The 21,004-nt window shown below is 35.6% G+C and overlaps 1 protein-coding gene across 3 annotated transcripts in view; it reads left to right on the top strand.

The window, feature by feature from the left end:
* CSMD3 (CUB and Sushi multiple domains 3) overlaps positions 1-21,004 on the top strand; it is a 749,348-nt gene that overhangs the window by 587,014 nt on the left and 141,330 nt on the right. For 2 of the 3 annotated variants that reach the window (XM_075024388.1, XM_075024387.1), the window contains 3 exons: positions 17,036-17,149; positions 17,817-17,912; positions 18,789-18,992. In XM_075024388.1, coding sequence (XP_074880489.1) covers positions 17,036-17,149; positions 17,817-17,912; positions 18,789-18,992 — 414 coding nt within the window. The remainder of the gene's footprint in view (positions 1-17,035; positions 17,150-17,816; positions 17,913-18,788; positions 18,993-21,004) is intronic. The other variant, XM_075024389.1, reaches the window with a different exon arrangement.

Here is a 21,004-nt window from a genome sequence, read left to right as displayed (position 1 = left end):
ATGAAGAAATGCCTCATTTGATGCACTGGTTACTGTTTATGGGGATGGTTGAAGACTCTTCAACAGCGTTGGTAAATCTATACCCGTATTTTTGTGCATGGTGTTGCCCCATCTCCATCAGTAATTCTGAGTCTGTAAATGCATTTGTGTTTGTAAATAGTCGTGTAGTCATAGAATCATAGAATGGTTTGGGTTGGAAGGGATCTTTAAAGTTCATTTAGTCCACCACCCCTGCCAAAGGCAGGGACATCTTTCATTAGAGCAGGTTGCTCAAAGCCCTGTCCAACCTGACCTTTAACACTTCCAGGGGTAGGGTATCCACAACTTCTTTGGTCAACCTGTTCCAGTGTGTCATCACCCTCATCATAAAAAAAAATTCTTCCTTATATCTGATGTAAATCTACCCTCTTTTAGTTTAAAACCGTTGTCTATGTAAATGGTGTACACAAAGAAAACATTAAAAAAAATGGAAAAAAAAGTCTTTTGAAAAATTGATTTTGCTTTCTGTGTTAACAACAGAACATCTGAAGTACAGTGAAAAGCAGATCCAGACTTAACAAGTATTTGAAACATTTTCTCTACTTCAGGGGAACTATATAGCTATAGCTGGGAATCTTGTCCAAGATGCAGTTTTAAAACCCAAGGAAGCCAAAAGGAGTATCTCAGAGAAGAGTCCATCTCTGGGATATACTGATCTATTTTGCTCCATGAATGGGATGTCAAATAAGAAACAATAGAATTTGCTGATAAAAGCATACAGCTTCAGGGGCAGAAGTCATAGTGCTTAAATGAGTTCATACTATTCAGTAAGGCACATCATGCAAGACAGTACAGGATGAGAGGATATGCCAGCAACCAGCTTCTTCAACTGAAGTTCCATAGAACCTAGCTGTAAATAGCTTAATTTCAAATAACTGTAATGTGTATATGTAGTCACACCCTGCAATGTGAATATATATCCAAGGGTTGAAGAAATTAACAAAATATCCTTTTCTATGTAGAGAGGTCAAACATAGATAGTTACACAGATAATAAATTAGTCAGAACCCCAACTACTGTTTTGAAAACTGTTTTTTAAAAGGGAATACCAGAGTATTCCTGGTCCCCGTAAGACAAAAAATTTACTTAGCAATAAGGAAACACCTCTGCTGTGAGATACCTAACTGTGTGTCTCTTTTTAGTGGGATTGTGTCAATTACGGCTAATCAAAGGATGTGAGAATTTAAAACAAATTGCTTCCTTTTCCTTGTTTTACCTTTTTTTTAAGTGTATACTTCTTGTCACATAAGAGGAACAATGGAGAGAAGGAACCAGAAATCATTCTGTAAAAATATTTTTTAAAAAACAGCAAGGGAGAATAAATATTTGCATGTATATATCAGTTGCACAAAGCACTTAACCTCTCTATATCTCTGTTTATCCATCTGTAAGACAGAATAATAACATTAAACTCAAAGAAATCCTATGAAAATTAATCTGAGTAACACTCAAACAGTTAAGTGCAAAAAGGTACTGTGTAAGCCTGAAGCGAAATACAAATCCTGTGTTTTGTGTTACACCAAGAATGAAACCGGCAGTAAGCAATGAACTGTTTTTTACAGTCTTACATATTCCCTTTGAAGTCCTACCATTTTCTTGTAACTGATGTACCATTGTTACCCATGATGTATCACAATGTGATATGGGGTTTACAGGCTAATAAAAATTAATAGTTCAATAACAAAAAGTATATGGAAATGGACAGTAGGTGTACTTTTCTATTATTTGGTAAAATTTAATGCAATTTACTGGGGTAGAAAAATTGTTTTGCTCTTTAATATCTTGTAGTTAGTTTGAGTAATAAAAAATGGTACTAATGATGCTTTTTAAAAAATTATTTTCTCACCTATATTTATATTGTTCACTGATGGATTTTCAGAGAAGTGAACACATACTTTTTTCTCCCTTGCTGTTCCCCTCAAAGTAGATATGAAGCTAGAATTTTACATAGAAGACTGTAAGAATTGAGGGACAAAAGCTGAAAACTGGCTTCTAAACAATAGCGTTATTTTCTTTGGGACACAGATAGAAAACAGTTAATCTAAAATGAGCAGCTAGGAACAGTTTCTATTTCTTTATTAAGTTTCACAGTTCAAATAAACTGTCAGCTAATAGTTCTGAAAGGTATATAATCATCTGATCTTACAGCAGTGAAGGTTAATTTCTTGCTGAGAGAAAAATGGTTGAAAGAGAGTCAACCTTCTGGTTGAGAAAACAGTTCAAAGTGTAATTATATGTATTCTATGTAATATATTTTAATGTATTTGATCAGGTCTCCATTTTTAACGTTTGTAAATTGCAAGTTACTAAGATCAAAGCCTTCTGGATTTTTTAATACCATTTGAGAAAATTAAGACTGTCAATAGTATAGTCAAATATGGAATGATGTTATGCTACCTGCAACATATGTGATTGTAATGTGCATCTATAATAAGTTAAGATGAAGTGGAATATAAACAACTTTGATGCTGTTCTTTTTGGTTGAGTGCATACTCCTTTCTGCTTAAAGAAGATAATTTCCTATGCTATGTATAATAGAATTGAAATAATTTCAGATTTGGAAGTTGATATCTTTATAAAAGAAAATTTCTTAAAAAAAATATGCTTATACTTAGCTACATTAGAAATCACTGTAAGTATTATCACAACTGAAGTCTGAGGATATCAGTATTCATATTAAAATCATGAAGACTGCAGACTTAGGTGAATACTGATTAAAATTTAGGCCTAAATAAATCAGGAATACACAGAGGGGAAAAAATTAAAACAATGAAAGTACTGGACAATGGAATAATTTGCCTGAATACATTCTGGAGTTCCATCATTTAAAGTATTTAAATCAAGACTTTCCAGTCTTAATAGCTACAAATTCTGAAGCCATAGACCTGGACCATAAGAATCATCATAATACCAGGTCAGTCAGCAAGGGTCTGCCCAACAGTGTCCTTTTAGCAGCAATAAATACAGTAATCCAGGGAAAACAGAATCTTAGAACAATGGTTACTGATGGTTCTCAGAAGTACTTTCTCAGTCTCCATTAATCTGCGACTGAAGGAGCTGTTATTTATGCGTAGTACCTTTGTTTTTAGTAGCTCCTCATGAGTTCTTCTTTGATTAATTTACAGACCTGCTTTTTTAGCCCATTTAGGTTTAGCATTTATGACATCCTGTAGCAAGCACTTCCACTCCTTAAGTGTGTATCTTGTAAAGAAACGTTCCCAGTTTTAAATGTGCACTTGATGGTCTCCAAATCTTGTACTTGAAAGGACTGTAAAAATAATTCCCTGTTCAATTTCTGCATACTTCTCATGATTTTATAGATTCCTATCATATTTGCCCCTTAATAATCTCCTTTTCAGAATGAAGAATTCAAATCTATTCATGATGCAAAAGAGACGGTTACATAATTGCTATTATCCTGCTCATCTTTCTCTCTACATTTTCTAATTTGACTCACGTTTTTTGCAGAGGGCAGACCCAAATGTCTATCCCCTGCTCCCTGGATTTTTGCATTTGTGTTATAATTGCTTGTTGTTGTCTGCGCTTTTCTTGATAACTGTTAATATTTTATTCCCTTTCTGTCACTATTGAGCAGTGAACTGATGTTTCACAGGAATTGCCTGTTATAACCTCAAGATCTCAGTCCCGAGTGATTAATAGCTAATTCAAAGCCCATCCTGGTGAATATGAAGTAGGTTTATTTTTTCCTCCTGTGCAGTACTTTACAATAAATTTCATCTAATATTTTATTACTAGTCATTCATTACTATAATGTCTTTCTGTAACTTTTCAGTTACCTCTTGCTTTTACTTTGATAACTTAATGCCATCAACATATCTTGTAACTTGTACTTGCATTTTTTTTAAATAATTTAAGAATATATTTAAAATCACAACTAGTGACACACAACCCTGCACAGCTCTGTGCATGAAGAAAACTATTTATGCCTACAGTTATTTCTTGTTTTACACATTGTATACTGTAAGATTGGATAAAATTATATCCAACAACTTGTCCTTAAAGCGGCAACTGAATATGATCTGTATATGATAAGAACATATATCAACAGAACAATTAGACACAAGTAAGCAAGCATTAGTAAGGCATTTGTAAAGTTCTTTGCTGGCTAGAAGCACTCCTGCTTCATGCCAGTTAATGCACTAGAAACTTGTAGCACCAATAGCTTGTCACAGTTTAACGTTTCTTGTCTTACTGATATGTTGACTTATTTTGTATTGAATACTTACTGTTCATTATAATTGTTGAATCTCATTAACTGAAGGAAAACCTAGTGTAAATAATTGGTATTTGAATGGGTCATTAATTTTATACATTTTAAAGTAAATTTTGGAGAAGACTTATTCTTCCACTTTCAAAAGTAATTACATGTAAGCACACAAGAGAAAATATGGCATAGTACATGTCATTAAAGGCAGATTCCCTGTCAGTATACAATTGAATACTTTGATGTTGATGTTGGATGAAAAAGCAACATACCCTGTTCTAGAACACTGCCCTTGTCAATTTTACAACATATGTTCTTATTTCTTTCTTTAAAAAGAAAGAACAAAACATTATACTCTGAAGGAAACTGCTATTTTCTTTTGCTGGACACATGACATCATAACGTCAGCTTGTGCATAGGTAAAAACACATCTGTTTTTTTTAACACAAATTTATTTATTTTTATTTAGTGGGATATAATTTCAAGTCTTCAGTTTATAGTCAAGTTTTTTAAAGACTGCTTTGTAAGACAACAAGATGAATAAACTGTGTCTGTAAGGTCAAAATATTATGGATGAGGTTTGTCTCAGCTTTCTTCAGCCATCTGAAAATTGAGTATCTACTTTACACTCGTTGTCCAGGTTCACACTCTAGTTCATGGAGAAATATAGGCCTCTCCAAAGCATGATTCATTCCACCTGAGGAAACATTTCAAGAAATAAGCCCCCCAAAGCTATCTAACTTTTAGGTAGCTTAGGCAAAATGAGATAAATTCAACATTTTAAGTATACAATCAATCTTAAGAGCTTTAAAGGTAGTCAAAATGGTAAGGTATGTTTTTTTGTCTGTAGGGGTAAATAAACGAATGTTACCTCTTTAAACAAATAATAATAATAGAAGCTTGAATTTCAGTTTAGTCAAATTGAAACAAACCAATATAGAGAAAAGAAGGTGGTATGGTGTGGTGTTTCTTTCAGGGTTCTGTATTATATAACAGATGCAACATACTAGTATTGTTTATTATTACTGCAAATAGTATATGCTACAATTAATCTAATCTAACATAAATAGTAATTAAATGTACTGTTTTGACTTTTTTTCCTCTACTGTTGTGCTGTTGCAGATCCAGAAAGGGTTTTGCAGAAAGGGAGAAGTAGAAAGGGAGACTGATGTTTGAAGCCGGAGGAGAATGATAATTTAGTAATGTAATCAATTTCGCTGATTTTAGAAGCAAGCAAGAAATGTGTTAATTAGGAGAGTTCACTCCTGTTCCAGGTCCAGGAAAAGGCCCAAGTCTCACTTTTCTCCCATATTTTATGGAATTACGCCCATTCATGGGGAAATATGCATGTAGCTTTTTCTGTGCAATTTCACTTGACTACCTCATTCTGAGCTTCTAGCATTTCTAACTGCTCCATCTCCTGTCCCCATACACATTCTTATTGTCTTCATAAATTCAGATAAACAGTTTCTTTTCTCAAACATGAGAAGATGTAGCACTTCCCATCTCTTTCTTCCTCTCCTAGTCAGGAATGCAGTAACAAGAATAGTAATGCAGGAATAAGATATGTATGCAGGAATAAGTAGTGCAAGAAGTAATGCAGGAATACAGTAACAAGAAAGAGGACAGGCCAGCATATTTTCAGTCAACACTTTTTTTACAGAAGAAAAACAAAGATAAAACAACAGAGTATGGCTTACAGCTCAGACGTAGATCTGTGCACTCTGCTTTTTGTGTCTCTGAGATGATAGAATGGAACAGGTATTTCTTTGCCTTCCTGCTGGGGAGGAAAACAGCACCTGAGAGCTTTAAGAACCAGAACTCTTTCTGCCCTTCCTTACCTGTTCCTTGTTTGTAGACAGAATCCTTTATGCATTCTTTTCTTCACTAATCTTCTGGATGTCCTGCCAGGAAACAGGACTCCACCTGAAAGAACAACAGCTGAGACTACCAATGAAACACTGATAGCTCACAATGAAGAGTAGATAGTTCAGTGAAGGCTTTTTCCACAGACTAAGAGATTAAGAACTAGACAGTGGTGCATGACACATACATTATGAAGAACTAGTATAAATTCACATTAATTTTCTCTATCCAAGTACAGTTAGCTGGCACACCTATGTGTGGTTTGGAAAATCTCCATGACTTTTATGTTGACCATTGCTATTAAATGTAACCTTATTGAAGTATATTTAATTTGCTAATAACAGTAAATTTGTGCTATACATATGATGATATTGAAATACAGTTCTGTTATATTTGAGGGCTTCTGTAGGTTTGTGTTATATAGTCATATCTTTATACATTGGGAAACTTGTGTAAGGGCAATCTAGAGTTAATGTATAATATATTATATATAAGTATATATATTTATGTATATAATATATTATATTATATATAAGTATATATATTTATATACCTTTAACATTTTGACAGCTTTAGCATCTTTCAATTTTCAGTTATTTAGTGTTTTCTCTTTATTTTTATATCTGATTATTTTTTGTCACAATATTATATCAACTCCATTCAGTTTCATTTGTTCAGTCACTCTTGTTAATAATTATCTGTTGCAGATAAGCAGTTGTCTACCCTTACTCATGTCAGTAAGAATACCTCTTCTAGTGGTTTACACATAAACCCATCACTAGCCTTATTTTGACATCTAGTCTGCAGTGCACCCAAGAGGCTTTTACTGTTAGAATTATTTTTTACTTCTTCTAAGTTCAGGAACACTAGACAGCTGTTTTATCCTGGTATTTGCTTTGAAATGAATTGAGATTTACCCAACAGGATACTACTAGTAGGGAGTCTACTTTGTATTCACAAACAATATTTTTCCTGTTACAGCATATGCTAAAAAGTGTCAACCATTACAGAGAAATCTAGTAGCTATCACTAAACATTACTGCTACAGACATAGAGTAGACTGAATGTATTAACAATAACTGACAGACAACCAGACGTTTGGAAATGTAAGAGGAGAACCATTCAAAAAAATGACACCACTGCTACTATTTTCATTTAAAACTAAATAATGATAGTAACACTACTAACTCAGAGATACAGAGTTATTGTTATGTCAAACTGAAGTATTCCACTGAACGGTACAAGATCAAATTTTCCAATTTGTTTATGTGAGCTGGTCAAAATTTATTTAAGTTTCCTTACTGAAAGCAATGTTCCTACATGCATGAATTCTGTAAGAGCATCTCTTTAGGATGTCATCTTTCAGTCTTTCTTTTCAAAAACCTTCTCACTGATTACTGAACAATTTCTCTTTGAAGAGCCCAACATGCATTCAAGTTATCTTGCAGTTTTAGTAAACAATTTTCTCTGGCAGAAGGGGGTGAATGTCAGTTTATTTGGTGTCTACATTAGTATAATTTAATTTAAAAATATTGAGTCAGTCCATCATTACAGTGTAATGCTAGTTCATCCTAAATACAAGGGAAAACTTCATACATTTTTTTCGTATCTGCTGTTTGTTATGAAGCTAAATACTTAAATCAAAGAGATTACTCACAAAGGAAGGCTATGTTCCAGCAGGAGGAGACAGATACATGTTGTAGCAGTAGGTAGCCTGTGACTTTTTCAACAGTATAGTAAAAGTCATTTTTCTCCTTTTACCATAAGTTAAGACAGCAGTAGGTCATAATAAACCTTTCTACCTTTAGCATTGTGAGTTTATTAAACATACTTTCTATGATTAAACTATTTTATGTAAAACTCTTGGCTTGCAGTGCATGAATGTTAAGCTACTTCATATGAATAATGGCCCTTAACTTTAAAATCCTCCTAGACGCAAATATTCTGCTGTTCATTCATGCATTTTATTTTTTTCAAGGCTACTCCATGGCTAGTTCTAGGTGTCTTGAAGGTGCCAGGGCACCTGACCCAAACTGGCCAATGGTATATTCCATACCATGTGACGTTCCATCTAGTATAGGAACTGGGAAGGGGGAGCAGGGAATTGCCTCTGGGGGACTCGCTGGGTGTTGGTCGGCAGGTGGTGAGCAATTGCACTGCACATCATTTGTACATTCCAATCCTTTTATTACTACTGTTTTCATTTTATTAGTGTTATCATTATCATTATTAGTTTCTTCTTTTCTGTTCTATTAAACCGTTCTTATCTCAAGCCACGAGTTTTACTTCTTTTTCCCGATTTTCTCCCCCATCCCACTGGATGGGGGGGAGTGAGTGAGCAGCTGGGTGGTGCTTAGTTGCTGGCTGGGGTTAAACCATGACAAAAGGAAATGGTAGAATAACTGAAAAATTTAAATGTCTTGTTTCTCACAAAAAAAGAAAATCTCTTTCTTCCCCTCCTCTTCCTAAAAAAAATGATTTTCTGAAACTCCTGCAGTGAAAGCTAGAGTGATTGTCATCATACTAGTGTAGTCAGGTCTTAATGCAGTTGTCTGATTTTGTGGAGAATTCCTGTCTTTCTTATGAGAATGGGCACAAGAGTTTCTCCTGTCTGATGATCATTTGATTGATGACTGTAATCTGATAAGCTGTAAAGCCTTGCTGAATCTTTCTCATAGAGAGAATCTCACATAATGGTTTTTCTGCTTTCTGCTTCCTGTAGTTATGCCTGAATCCTGCTTATTTAAAGCATGGCTTTTCTCCGTTGTTATTTATCATTTAGCTGACTGGCCATGATCCACCACTTAGCACAGTGAATGGGGTCTCCAGACTTGGGAGTTAAGATGAATGAGGAGTTTGCATTTCTTGTTTCTTAGTGCATACTTGTTATCTTTAATCACTATAGAGACCATTTCTCTAGTGAGAGATTTCTCTTTCCCTGTCTTTTAAATAAGGTTGTAACTTCTGAACAACGTCACTTTCTTTTTCTTTTTTTCTCTTTTTTTTCCTAAAAAAAAAAAAAAAAAGGTACTATAATTCCTTTATAAAACGTGATAGGAAAAACATCACAGCTAAATCATAAGCAAAGAGGATGTCACCAGTGGAGGTGATGAAAAATCAGATTTTTTTTTTCACTGTGAAATAAAATTTCCATGCTGTTGTGAGCAAAACTCTCTTTTGGAAAGATTATTTGGTCTGATGACAGAAATTCTGTTTGAAACTATGAGAAGTTAGCTTCTATAGAGTAACTTCAAATTCTGAGGAAGTCCTCTAGTTCTTTAATAAGACCTGTGTGTATACCACAACCGGTAGACACCTGAACACCTTAATTTTTCATTCACAATCAGAAGAAACCTATTTTAAACGTAGTAAAAAAGATTTATCTAAAACACCGTACTTAAACACAATTTAAAATTATCATTCATCACAAATAGATTGCTTTATCTGGGTTTTGATTTGTTGGTCTTTTTTTTTTTTTTTCAGCTCTTCACAACTAATTTGGTACAAAAGAAATTAAGATGTTACTGTAGAAAATAACAACCATGATACAGGCCATGTATGTCTTTCCCAGACTGAAACAGATCTTTTTTTTACTCCTGTTCTGAAATAGTGCCTGATTGGAGACATGTATTAAGAGTTGCAGAGGTATTTTGGGCCCTATTTAATTAATAGGGTACATTTTCCTTTTCCTTTGCCATTGACAGTTACCAAGACCTATCATTGTAAGTGCTGTTTCAGTCTTGAAGCAAACATCTGAGCTTCATCAGGAGGGCTTATATGAAATGTGCATTTCAGTTTATGTGATAACAATGCTTAAACCATGTTAGTCCTTTCATAATATCTTAAAGGCAAGTGAATTACATGAGTATTGGACTTGATTTTACACCAGAGCTTTCTGAGTTCAGTAAATCACTAGGCACACAGAAGATCCCACTGATGTGAATGGGAAACCTAGGGTGAGGATAGTTAGTTCATCTTATTCCACTGATATCCATATAAGTTTTTCAAAGTGTTTCGTTACCTCTGATGCCTGGCATAAGTATATATTTTACCCAGGTAGATATGACTTGATCAGTACAGTGTTAATGGCAATAATATGCTCTCTGTAAAGGTTTGACTTGTGAGTTGGGTTTAATTCTTTAGTGGGACACAGGTGACAGCAATTCAGGGATCTCTTTCGAAGAATCTATTGGTACATGGCCCTGGAGAGATGAGAAGTCCAGGACATCCAGTTAATTTTCAGGGATCACCTCCTCCAAGCTCAAGAATGGTCCATCCCAATGATCAGGAAATCAAGCAAAGGTGGCAAAAGGCCTGCATGGATGAACAAGGAGCTACTGATAAAAGTTCAACATAAAAAAGAAATGTACAAGATGCTGAAGCAAGGTCAGATGTCCTGGGAGGAATACAGGCACTTGAACACCACTGCAAAGATGGGGTTAGGAAAGCCAAAGCCCATCTAGAGTTGAATCTAGAAAAGGACATGAAAGGTTTCTAGAAATATATCAGCAACAAAAGGAAGAGTAGGGAAGATGTGGGTCCATTCCTGAATGGGGTGGGATCCCTGGTGAAAAAGGATGCAGAGAAGACTGAGTTACTAAATGCTGCCTTTGCTTCAGTCTTTACCAGTAAACCAGCCTTGAGGAATCCCAGACACCTGAGACCAGGAGAAAAGTCTAGAGCAAGGATGACTTGGAGGAGGACCAGGTGAGGGATTACTTAAACAAACGGGGCATACACAAACCCAGGGGACCTGATGTGATGCATCCATGAGTGCTGAGGGAGGTCAGTTACCTTTGAAAGGTCATGACGGTTGAGGGAGGTTTCCAAGGGCTGGAAGAAGACAAATCTTCAAGAAAGGGAAGGAGAAGGATTAAGTGAAGTATAGGCCGGTTGGCCTCACCTTTATACCTGGGAAGGTGATAGAGCAAATAGTCCTGGTCACCTTCTCCAAACTTATTAAGGACAGGAAGATGATTGAAAATATTCACCATGGATTTACAAAAGGTAAATCAGTCCTGACAGACCTGATAGCCTTCTACAATAAGATGACTAGCTTGATGTGGAGAGCGCTGGATGTTGTTTAGCTTGACTTTAACAAGCCTTTCAACACAGTCTCCCATAACATCCTCATTAACAAATTGATGAAGTGCCAACTAGATAAGCAGATGGTGAGGTGAATTGAAAGCTGGCTGAACTGCCAAGCTCAAAGGGTTGTGGTCAGCAGCAGGAAGGATAGCTGGCAATCAGTCAGTAATGGTGTACCCCAAGGATCGATACTGCAGCCAGTACTATTTAATATCTTCATAAATTACCTACATGATGGGACAGAGTGCACTCTCAGCAAGTCTGTAGATGATACAAAACTGGATGAGTGTCTGATATACCATATGATTGTGCTGCCATTCAGAGGGACCTCAAAGACTCACAGAAATGGGGAGATAGGAAGCTCATGAAGTTCAACAAAAGGAAATAAAGAGTCTGCAACTAAGGAATAACTCTGTGCACTGGTACAGACTGGGGCCAGCTAGCTGAAAAGCAGGTTTGCAGAAAAGGTCCTCAGGATCCTGATGGATGCCAAGTTCAATATGAGCCAGCACTGTGCCCTTGTGGCAAAGAATACCACCAGCCTCCTGGGATGCATTCAGCAAAGCATTGCCAGCAGCTCAAGGGATGGGATCCTTCCCCTCTGTTCGGCACTGGTGAGATGCATTTGGGGTGGCGCATCCAGTGCTGGTTTCCCTGGTACAGGAGAGACATGGCCATGCTGGAGTGAGTCCAGCGAAGGGTGACACAGATGATTAAGGGGCTGGAGCATCAGACATGTAAGGAGAGGCTGACACAGCTGGGACTGTTCAGCCTGGAGAAGAGAAAGCACAGGGGGATCTCATCAATGTGTATAAGACCTAGGAAGTAAAGAAGGCAGAGCCAGACTTCTCAGTGGTGCCCAGTGGCAGAATAAGGGGAAATGGGCACAAACTGAAACACAGGAAATTTCCTTTAAACAAAAGAGAAAAATTATTACTGTAAGGGAGATGGGACACTGGAACAGGTTGCTCAGAGAAGTTGTGGAGTCTCCATCCCTGGAGATACTCAAAACCTGACTGGACATGGGCCTGAGCAATCTGCTCTAAATGACCATTGTCTGAGTGAGAGGATTGGACCAGATGATCTCTAAAGGCTTCTAGTCTCAGCTATTCTCTGATTTTGTGATAGGAATTATACTGAGAATATTGTTCATTAATCTAATACTATTTAAAATATACCAGTATTTTTTTCTTATTTTTTAAACTGGCCAATTAAAAGACAGAAGTAAACTGTGTACATGTTTTATTTCTCACTTTAAAAATGAAACTTAAATTTCTTTGATTAAATTTTTAACCAGTCAACTATTTTGTGCCAATTCCATCTGTTGTTAGATGGTTTCCAAACTCATTAAAAGTATCCAGATGTTATAGTGATGAAGGCCATAGAAACATCTAGATATTTAGAGGCATGGAAATTTCTCTTGTCTAGCTCTTGCCTGGTTAAAAGGGAGCTTGCTTGTGCTGGTGTATTTTCAATTAATGGATTCCCTCAATTTCCTAAATTAATGACAGTATTAATACTACAGTTTGCCTGGAATTTTGACAGAAAAAAAAATAATCACACAAATGGAAAAGTATAAACAGCACAGAAATGTATTTTGTTTATTTTTGAGGAAATACGTAAACTAACATTGTAACTATGAAAATTACAAGAGAAAACTTCTTCGGATGCCCTAGCATTGTTGATCTTGTAAAATAAAAGGCACCTAAATATCTAAGAAAAATGTTAAGCCACAAAATACAGAGAAAAGAATATTTTATTTTTAAATAACATTAGTACAAAGCAGTGAAGGCCAAGATGAACATAAAATCAGGAATAATTTGCAGCCCAACTTTAGACATCAATTTTGGACAGGTGACTTTCAGTCTTTCACGATAGTTGACAGGGGACAGAAAATTGATGGAGAGTCACTCTTTAGAGAATACTTATTCATCCATCATTTAAAAAAAAAAAATACATCACCCTGCAAATTCTTCAGTTAAAGTGATTTGATCTTTATTTACACTGGATAATAATTTTTAGTGAGTTTCTGAAAGGCAGATTATACTGGATACTCACATTTATATTTTAGCAATTCTTGTTAATTTTTAAACATATTTTTGGCATTGTCTTCAAATTGTGCTTGTTGTGGTTTGTTTTTAAGAAAACTATTTTCAAACACTAGAAAATGAACAGAATAAACATATGCAAAACGGGGTAGGCAACAATGACCCTCAGAAAACACAAGAATAATGAACTGTTATTTTTCTAATAATCAGAATTTCCCTTCTTGTGACATAATCTCAGCTGGCCAGGTATCAGTCACTGATGTATTACAATATTTCACAGCTGATTTAATAAAAAATAAGTATCCTGGCACAGAAAGAGGAAGGAAGAGGTTCTATATTCTATCTCCACTACTAGCTGCACCATAATCCTACCTGACTTGAGGAAGCAGCTTGATTCACTTAAACTTAAATTGATCATAAAACTGTGGACTCAAAGACCCTTACTTGAGCTTGTTGCTGTTTCATATTAACCACTTTCTGCCAGTAGGTCCTATTTGTCAGTGCTTTGTAATGTCTCAGCTGTACTAATCTCTTCATAATATATTTGATTTCAAGGCAATGATGACTTTCGTATACCTTCTCAGATTTTCCCTGTATTTTATTAAGAAATACACAGCCGAGAGTGAAAAAAGTTACCACAAATGATATGTGGACCTTTTTCTTTACAAAATGACCAATTTTAATTCACATATTTGTTCCCTTTCTTCAGTGTTATACTCTTAGACAGGAAAGTGCTTAAGAGAAAGCTGGAGGCAACAACAATCTTGAAATACAAAATGCAGAAACAGGCCTTAGAATTTGGCTCACTATAAGGTATAATTACTGTGTAAATATTTTATAATAACCCATTACAACACAAATATAGCTTACCAATTCTATTTTTACAGTTTTCCCAAGATACAGCTCTTGATAATAGTTATGTGTGCTTGTTAAGTTATGTCTCAGCACTTGCTTGAATTTTCCATACATAGTTTGCAACTTAATTCAAAATGGGAAAGAGCAGTGGAAGTCACAGGGAACTTAACTTGGCTCAATGGCAAAAGGAAAATCATTGACTATGAAAATAAGATTTGATAAAAGTGCTAATGTGATAGAAACAATTAGCTGGATTAAGTTTGTTAGTTATCTTTAGAAACACCAAAGAGAAGACTTGAATGTAGCTAAACATTATTTTAAAAATAAACAGAGCTAGTAGAAACATCAGTGTTTAATTTTCAGAAGATTGGAGGGAAACGATGGTGATAATTTGGCATCTCACCTATGGTTCCTCCTAAAAATTGACAAAAATCTTTGGAAATGTCTCACAGGCAGTTTTAAAATTATTTTTGTTTGAAGTTTTTATAAATATAACATCCAGACTTTCCCTTCAAAAAGAGGGGGGTTTGTGTTTTGGTTTTTTTTTTTTTTAATAAATTTGACTTGTTTTCTTCTTGAAAAGAAGGTCCTGAGTTGGTAATGTGGAACTGCCTTTTTTTAAACCAGTAAAAAAAAAAAAAAAAAGGCATTTGAAGATGTCACATTTTTAATACACTGTTTTTAAAGCTTTAAGGGTGTATAAATTACAGCAGTTGTAGGTGCCTACCTTCATCCTCTATAACAAAGGATACCAGATAAAGATATAAAACTTATGGAAAACAAATATAATTCAGTAGCAACACAGTGGAATATTTATCCCCAAAAGTCTAACCTGGATAATGAACCAGAACTGGTTCAGTTTCTCTTTATAGGTGTTCAGCATGGTGGGTTGACCATTCTGTCACACACACCTCCCCCCCCCTCAGCTGGACAGGGGAGAAAAAATGTAACAAAGGGCTTGTGGGTTGAGATAAGGACAGGAGAGATCACTCACCAATTACCATCATGGGCAAAACAGACTCAGCTTGGGGACAATTAACTCAATTTATTACCAATCAACCAGAGTAGGGTAATGAGAAATAAAACCAAATCTCAGAACACCTTCCCTCCACCGCTCCCTTCTTCCCGGGCACAACTTCACTTCGGATTCTCTACCTACCCTCCCCCCCCGCCCCAGCAGCGCAGGGGGACGGGGATGGGGTTTACGGTTGTTTCATCACACATTATTTCTGCTGCTTCATCCTCCTCAGGGGCAGGACTCATCACTCTTCCCCTGCTCCAGTGTGGGGTCCCTTCTACGGGAGACAGTCCTCCACAAACTTCTCCAACATGGGTCCTTCCCACGGGCTACAGTTCTTCACAAACTGCTCCAGCGTGGGTCCTTGCCAAGGCATGCAGTCCTTCAGGAGCACACTGCTCCAGCGTGGGTCCCCCACGGGGTCACAAGTCCTGCCAGAAAACCTGCTCCACGGGCTCCTCTCTCCACAGATCCGCAGGTCCTGCCAGGAGCCTGCTCCAGCGCGGGCTTCCCACAGGGTCACAGCCTCCTTCGGGAACCCACCTGCTCCAGCGTGGGGTCCTTCACGGGCTGCAGGTGGAGATCTGCTCCAGCGTGGACCTCCCAGGGCTGCAGGGGGACAGCCTGCCTCACCAGGGTCTTCACCATGGGCTGCAGGGGAATCTCTGCTCTGGCGCCTGGAGCATCTCCTCCCCCTCCTTCTTCACTGACCTGGGGGTCTGCAGGGCTGTTTCTCTTACATGTTGTCACTCCTTTCTCCAGCTGCCGTTTCTGTGTCTGTCCCACAACTTTTTTTACTTCTTAAAAATGTTATCCCAGAGGCGTTACCACTATCGCTGATTGGCTCGGCCTTGGCCGGCGGCGGGTCCGTCTTAGAGCCAGCTGGTATGGGCTCGCTCTCTCTCGAACACAGGGGAAGCTTCCAGCAGCTTCTTACAGAAGCCACCCCTGTAACCCCCCCTGCTACCAAAACCCTGCCACACAAAGCCAATACATCCAGTACCTACAAATATTTAACTACTTCCACTTTCTTACCTTCATGGTCCTTAAGCCATTTTCCCCTCCATTGCTAGTAATGGTGTTAAAATTAGGATGTAAATATTTTGTAGGTACTAGGGCCAGAATTAATCCAAACAATTATTTTTTCTTTGCACTGTTTACTTATATTGAAAATGCAAACACCTGTGATGTGAATGTGCTGCATAGATATTTGAACTTAAGTGCAAAACCAACATTCTTGAGTTGAGTTGTTCTACTAGCATGACTTTTAAAAAAAATAATTTTTGTGATTCAGTATATGTATTCTGAAAAGTGTTTGTTGCTTTGAATCAGTTACTCATTTGTTTCACAAAGGTAAAGATGCACTGAATGTTAGTGTTCTTAAGAAAAAAGAAACATTCCAAGGTAAGTAAAACTTATAGAGACTTATCAACTAAATTAATTCATAAAACACAGTATATAGCAATATGCCTGGAATTATAAAGGATGACATTGCACTGAGAATGTAGATCTGTATTGAGTGGGGGAGAACAGAGAATTTGAAAGTATATTCAGCTACAGAAAAATGGTTTTGTTCCCTCAGTAGTAGAATCTTTTAATGAGTATATGTATGGTTTGTGTACCTTCATTTTCTCTTTTATATATATAGAATTACTTTTTTATTCATTTACTGCTGCAATGGTATGAAAAATAACTAACTTTAAGCACCAGGACAGCTAATTAAGTGATCAGAGAAATCAATCAATAAATATAATTTTTTATTTAAATATTTTTAAACAATATATTAATGTGTATTTTGTTCTCTTCTTTTTTTGTTTGTTTTTTTCCTTTCACATTCTGTCCCCCCTTTTTTTGGCCATTGGTGCCTCTTGCTTTTTCTCCTTCCTGTTTGGTCAGTGGTTTTTGGCCAGTTTGTATTTTTCCAGACATCACTCCATGATGTAGTTGAAGTATATGATGGCCCAACTCTGCAGTCATCTTTGTTATCCTCTCTCTCAGGATCTCATTCAGGTATTCTTTAATAGAAGTGTCATTAAACTGTTATTTACTTTCTACAAATCTAGAAAGATAGTGTAGTCAGAAAAAAAGAAGAAAAATATGATAGTCGTATTTTCTTAGATTCAATTCAGGCTAATATATGAAATTGGGATTTTGAACTAAAAGCCTAATCACTCAAAACTCTTTGCATTAATGAATAAAATGAAGTAAAATTAATTTATTTTTTTTTTTAGATTTTTTTTCTCTTGATATTTAGCTATTATAGTGAGTGGTTTGGGCTTCTTACTCTGCGCCTTTATGACTTTTATCTAGTGAGCAATCTGAAATGAGTATTACATATTTTAAAGGGAAAGCAACATATATTTGTAGCAAAGTAAAATTGTATAGATATTGTGTGCATTGACTCAAAAGAGGTATGGGGTTTGTTTTTTTTTTTTTGCTAAAGGAAAAAAACAACAAATATTCCTAATAACTGAGATGAGTTTTAGTCCCCCTTTTGTAGAACAACATAATACTGTCAACATAAAATATTGAAATCACATATATCTTGCAAAGTTTACTGAAGCAGAACAGGGTTTTCAGAAGGGTATTTCTAGCTGCAAAGATGTTGACAGGTATTTTGAATGCTTCTTTAGTAAAATGTGGTTATGATAGCTTTGTATTTGCTTTGTTTGAGTAGGTGAATCCCTTCCGTTGAGCTCAGGTAACCAGATCACGGTTAGATTTACTTCAGTTGGACCAATAACAGCTAAAGGATTTCATTTTGTTTATCAAGGTGAGACAACCTGGAAAAATCTGTACATTTATTCTTTTTGTCACAAATTGTAAATCATCAGAGAGGAACAGACTGAGAATGTAGAGGGAAGTAATTGCCTGTTAACAATGTAACAAGTTTCACTACTTCTGCATGTTTTGAAAAAAATTTGGGACCATTCTTTATCTGTATTTTAAAGCTTAAATCAAATATTTAAGAAGTATAAGAGAGATTCCAAATGTAAGAAGACAGTTATACAAAGCAGCTGTTTCTGTTTGTTAATCTGGTTGACTAATGTTAGATCCATCTTGCTGCTCAAACTGGTTTATCTCTCAATTTAAATATGAATAACTGTAAGTGTTATTACCTGTGGGTGAATCAGTGATCTTACTGTTATTGAGATACTTCTCTTGGTTTATATTATTTGCCTTTTTATGGGTCAAACACAGAAATGGTTATACATCAATACCTGCAACTGCAATTCATTCTTTCATTAAAATTAAATCCTGATCTGAGAGTCAGAATGCACATTTAGAAATCCACAGAAATAAATGTAAATATCTATCTGACACAGAAAGGTTACTTTGAAACCATGTATTAGCTGAATATTTCATAGCAGTATTTCTTTTCAGTGCCATTTTAGAAAGGTTTCAGTGTGGATTTTACATATTGCTTTTAAACTTGGCAAGGATATCAGTGCTATGCTCTTCTACATAGTAACTCAGACATCAAAGGTATGCAATCCATATTGTAAAGATTAATTTGGGGATTATAAGAATGTTCTTAACTAGCAAATAACTGAATTTTTTGCAGTCATTTTGAATATTTGTGGTTCAAAATCTGTATTCCTCCACCAAATCTAAAATTAAGAATCCACAATTGTTTCTATGTTTGCAGCTGTTCCAAGAACAAGTGCAACACAGTGTAGCTCTGTGCCTGAACCAAGATTTGGAAAAAGGATTGGAAATGAATTTGCAGTTGGGTCATTGGTTCTTTTTGAGTGCAATCCAGGTTATATCCTCCATGGGTCAACAGCAATTAGATGTAATACAGTACCAAATGCATTGGCACAGTGGAATGATTCACTCCCTACATGTGTTGGTGAGTTCTAAGGCTTTTTAATAGAACTAATTACTGCCTTAAAGTGTAGACCGCTCTCTCCAGCTGAATGTGTTCCTTGTCATCTATACAGTATTTTATTCTTGTTTACTTTTATTCACTTTCTTCTTCATTCAAGATAAAGATTTTATTCCCCTTCCTATTCTAACCTTGCTGTGACTTTTCAGGAATTTCATGAACATACACTGCTGCTATAAATTATATGTTAGCTTCTTTTACATTAACATCAGTGACAGTCCCTGGCTGTCCCTTAATCAAGACTCAGAAATATCAGTTTGTGCCCTAACTGCTTGCAAAACTAAGATGCTGTCACCTTGTAGATCTCTAACAAGCTATTGCAAACTATTAGAAAGAACACTACTATATTACAGGTTTAGAAATAGTTGTGCTAGTATTTCATTACTTGTCAGAAAAAAGCAGTGATTTTTCAGATGAGAAAATATACTTTGTCTGGTTCTAGTCATACAAGATTAAATTCTCAAAATGAAATTCTTAAATTAATGTGCATCCATTGACATTTATTAAGCTGATTTGCACCAATTGGAAATCTGGTGATTGTGTTGAAAAGCCCCACAGTAAAGAGATAAAATTCTAATGGTACATTTTTTCATAGGTTTATGTCAAGGGCAAATATAGCACATTTACATATTAAGTTTTATTACAGTTTGGCTTTGTTTTTTGTATGGAAAAAAAATCAGTTGTTTATAAATGAATTAAAATTGGTTATAAATTGCACAGATGTTTTTGCAATGCCATCAAACTTCTCCACCTGTAACATCTGTTGCAGTACTGACTGCATTATACATTAATTTTGTGCAAATTGAATACATTGAAACCTGTTCATTTTGAGGATGAAGACATCTGAAGAACTCCATTCCCAAACAAAACAGTAAATATATGTATGAGTTAAAGTTACTTTACTTTTCTTGGCAGAGAACAGATTTTTTATAAAAATGAACCTAACCCATTGCAAAAAACACATTATGATAGTGACTGCAGCATTAAGAAGTACATAAGCAGTGTTTTAGATGAATGGAGGAAAGGAAAATAGAGGACATTTTTTCATTAGGTTGATTTTGAATCTTCTGTGCTTATCAGCTGAAGGTGCATGTTAAAGTCTGAGCCGTTTTCAGTAAAATAAAAGATTTTCTCCAAAATACAAAAATCTTCATAGAGATCAAGACTCAGTACAATAGAGGTAATATTAATAAATATTATTAACCATCTATTATACACAAATCATGTTTATTTAGACTGTTTCAGGCATAGGAATAGAACCACAATTTATATATCAATAAGAAGCTGAAGTATATGGCTATATTTCATTTGTTCTCAGTGATTACAGTTTAATCAGTAATTGTACTATTTACCCCCTTGAAATGTATTCCCTTTGTTTTTCAGATACAACAACAGAGTGTTGAAATAATTATTTTGGCCATTGATCACAATGTATTATTGAAATTTTAATACATTATTTAGTCTGTGGAAGAGAAAGCTATCTGTCTCTAGGCAAGTTGAACTGAGAAAAGGTTACAGGCCACCTTATGTGTGAAAATCACTGTGCCGATAAATGTGATAAAATAAATATAAGGTGAAAATTGCATTGAACTAAATCAGTTTAATAATTGAAGTGGTAGACATGACCATATTAAATTGCCTTAACTCTAGTGAGTGCTTGAATATTTCCTTGGAGATAGTAGACATCAATCGTTCTGTCTGTTCATCCTTTTATGAGTAATTATTTAAACACTTCAAGTGACACTGACCTTTAGTTTATCCATGTAGTTCCCAACAGATTCTATCAATTATGTGTCACAGAAAACATAGGTACAGTATTCATTATTAAGATAAGTTGCATTCTCCTACCTATTTCCTACCTATTTTCTAAATCCTCATATTTGTATCTAATGAAATCCATTCAGAACTTAGCAGTGTTGCTTAGAAGTGATATATTAGCTTCTAATGGTTTTGATAAACCATCTCATTAAGCAGTA

Source organism: Buteo buteo, chromosome 3 (genome assembly GCF_964188355.1).
Source record: "Buteo buteo chromosome 3, bButBut1.hap1.1, whole genome shotgun sequence".
Classification (NCBI taxonomy): domain Eukaryota; kingdom Metazoa; phylum Chordata; class Aves; order Accipitriformes; family Accipitridae; genus Buteo; species Buteo buteo.
Note: the sequence above shows the minus strand (reverse complement) of the source record. Positions and strands in the feature narration are given on the sequence as shown.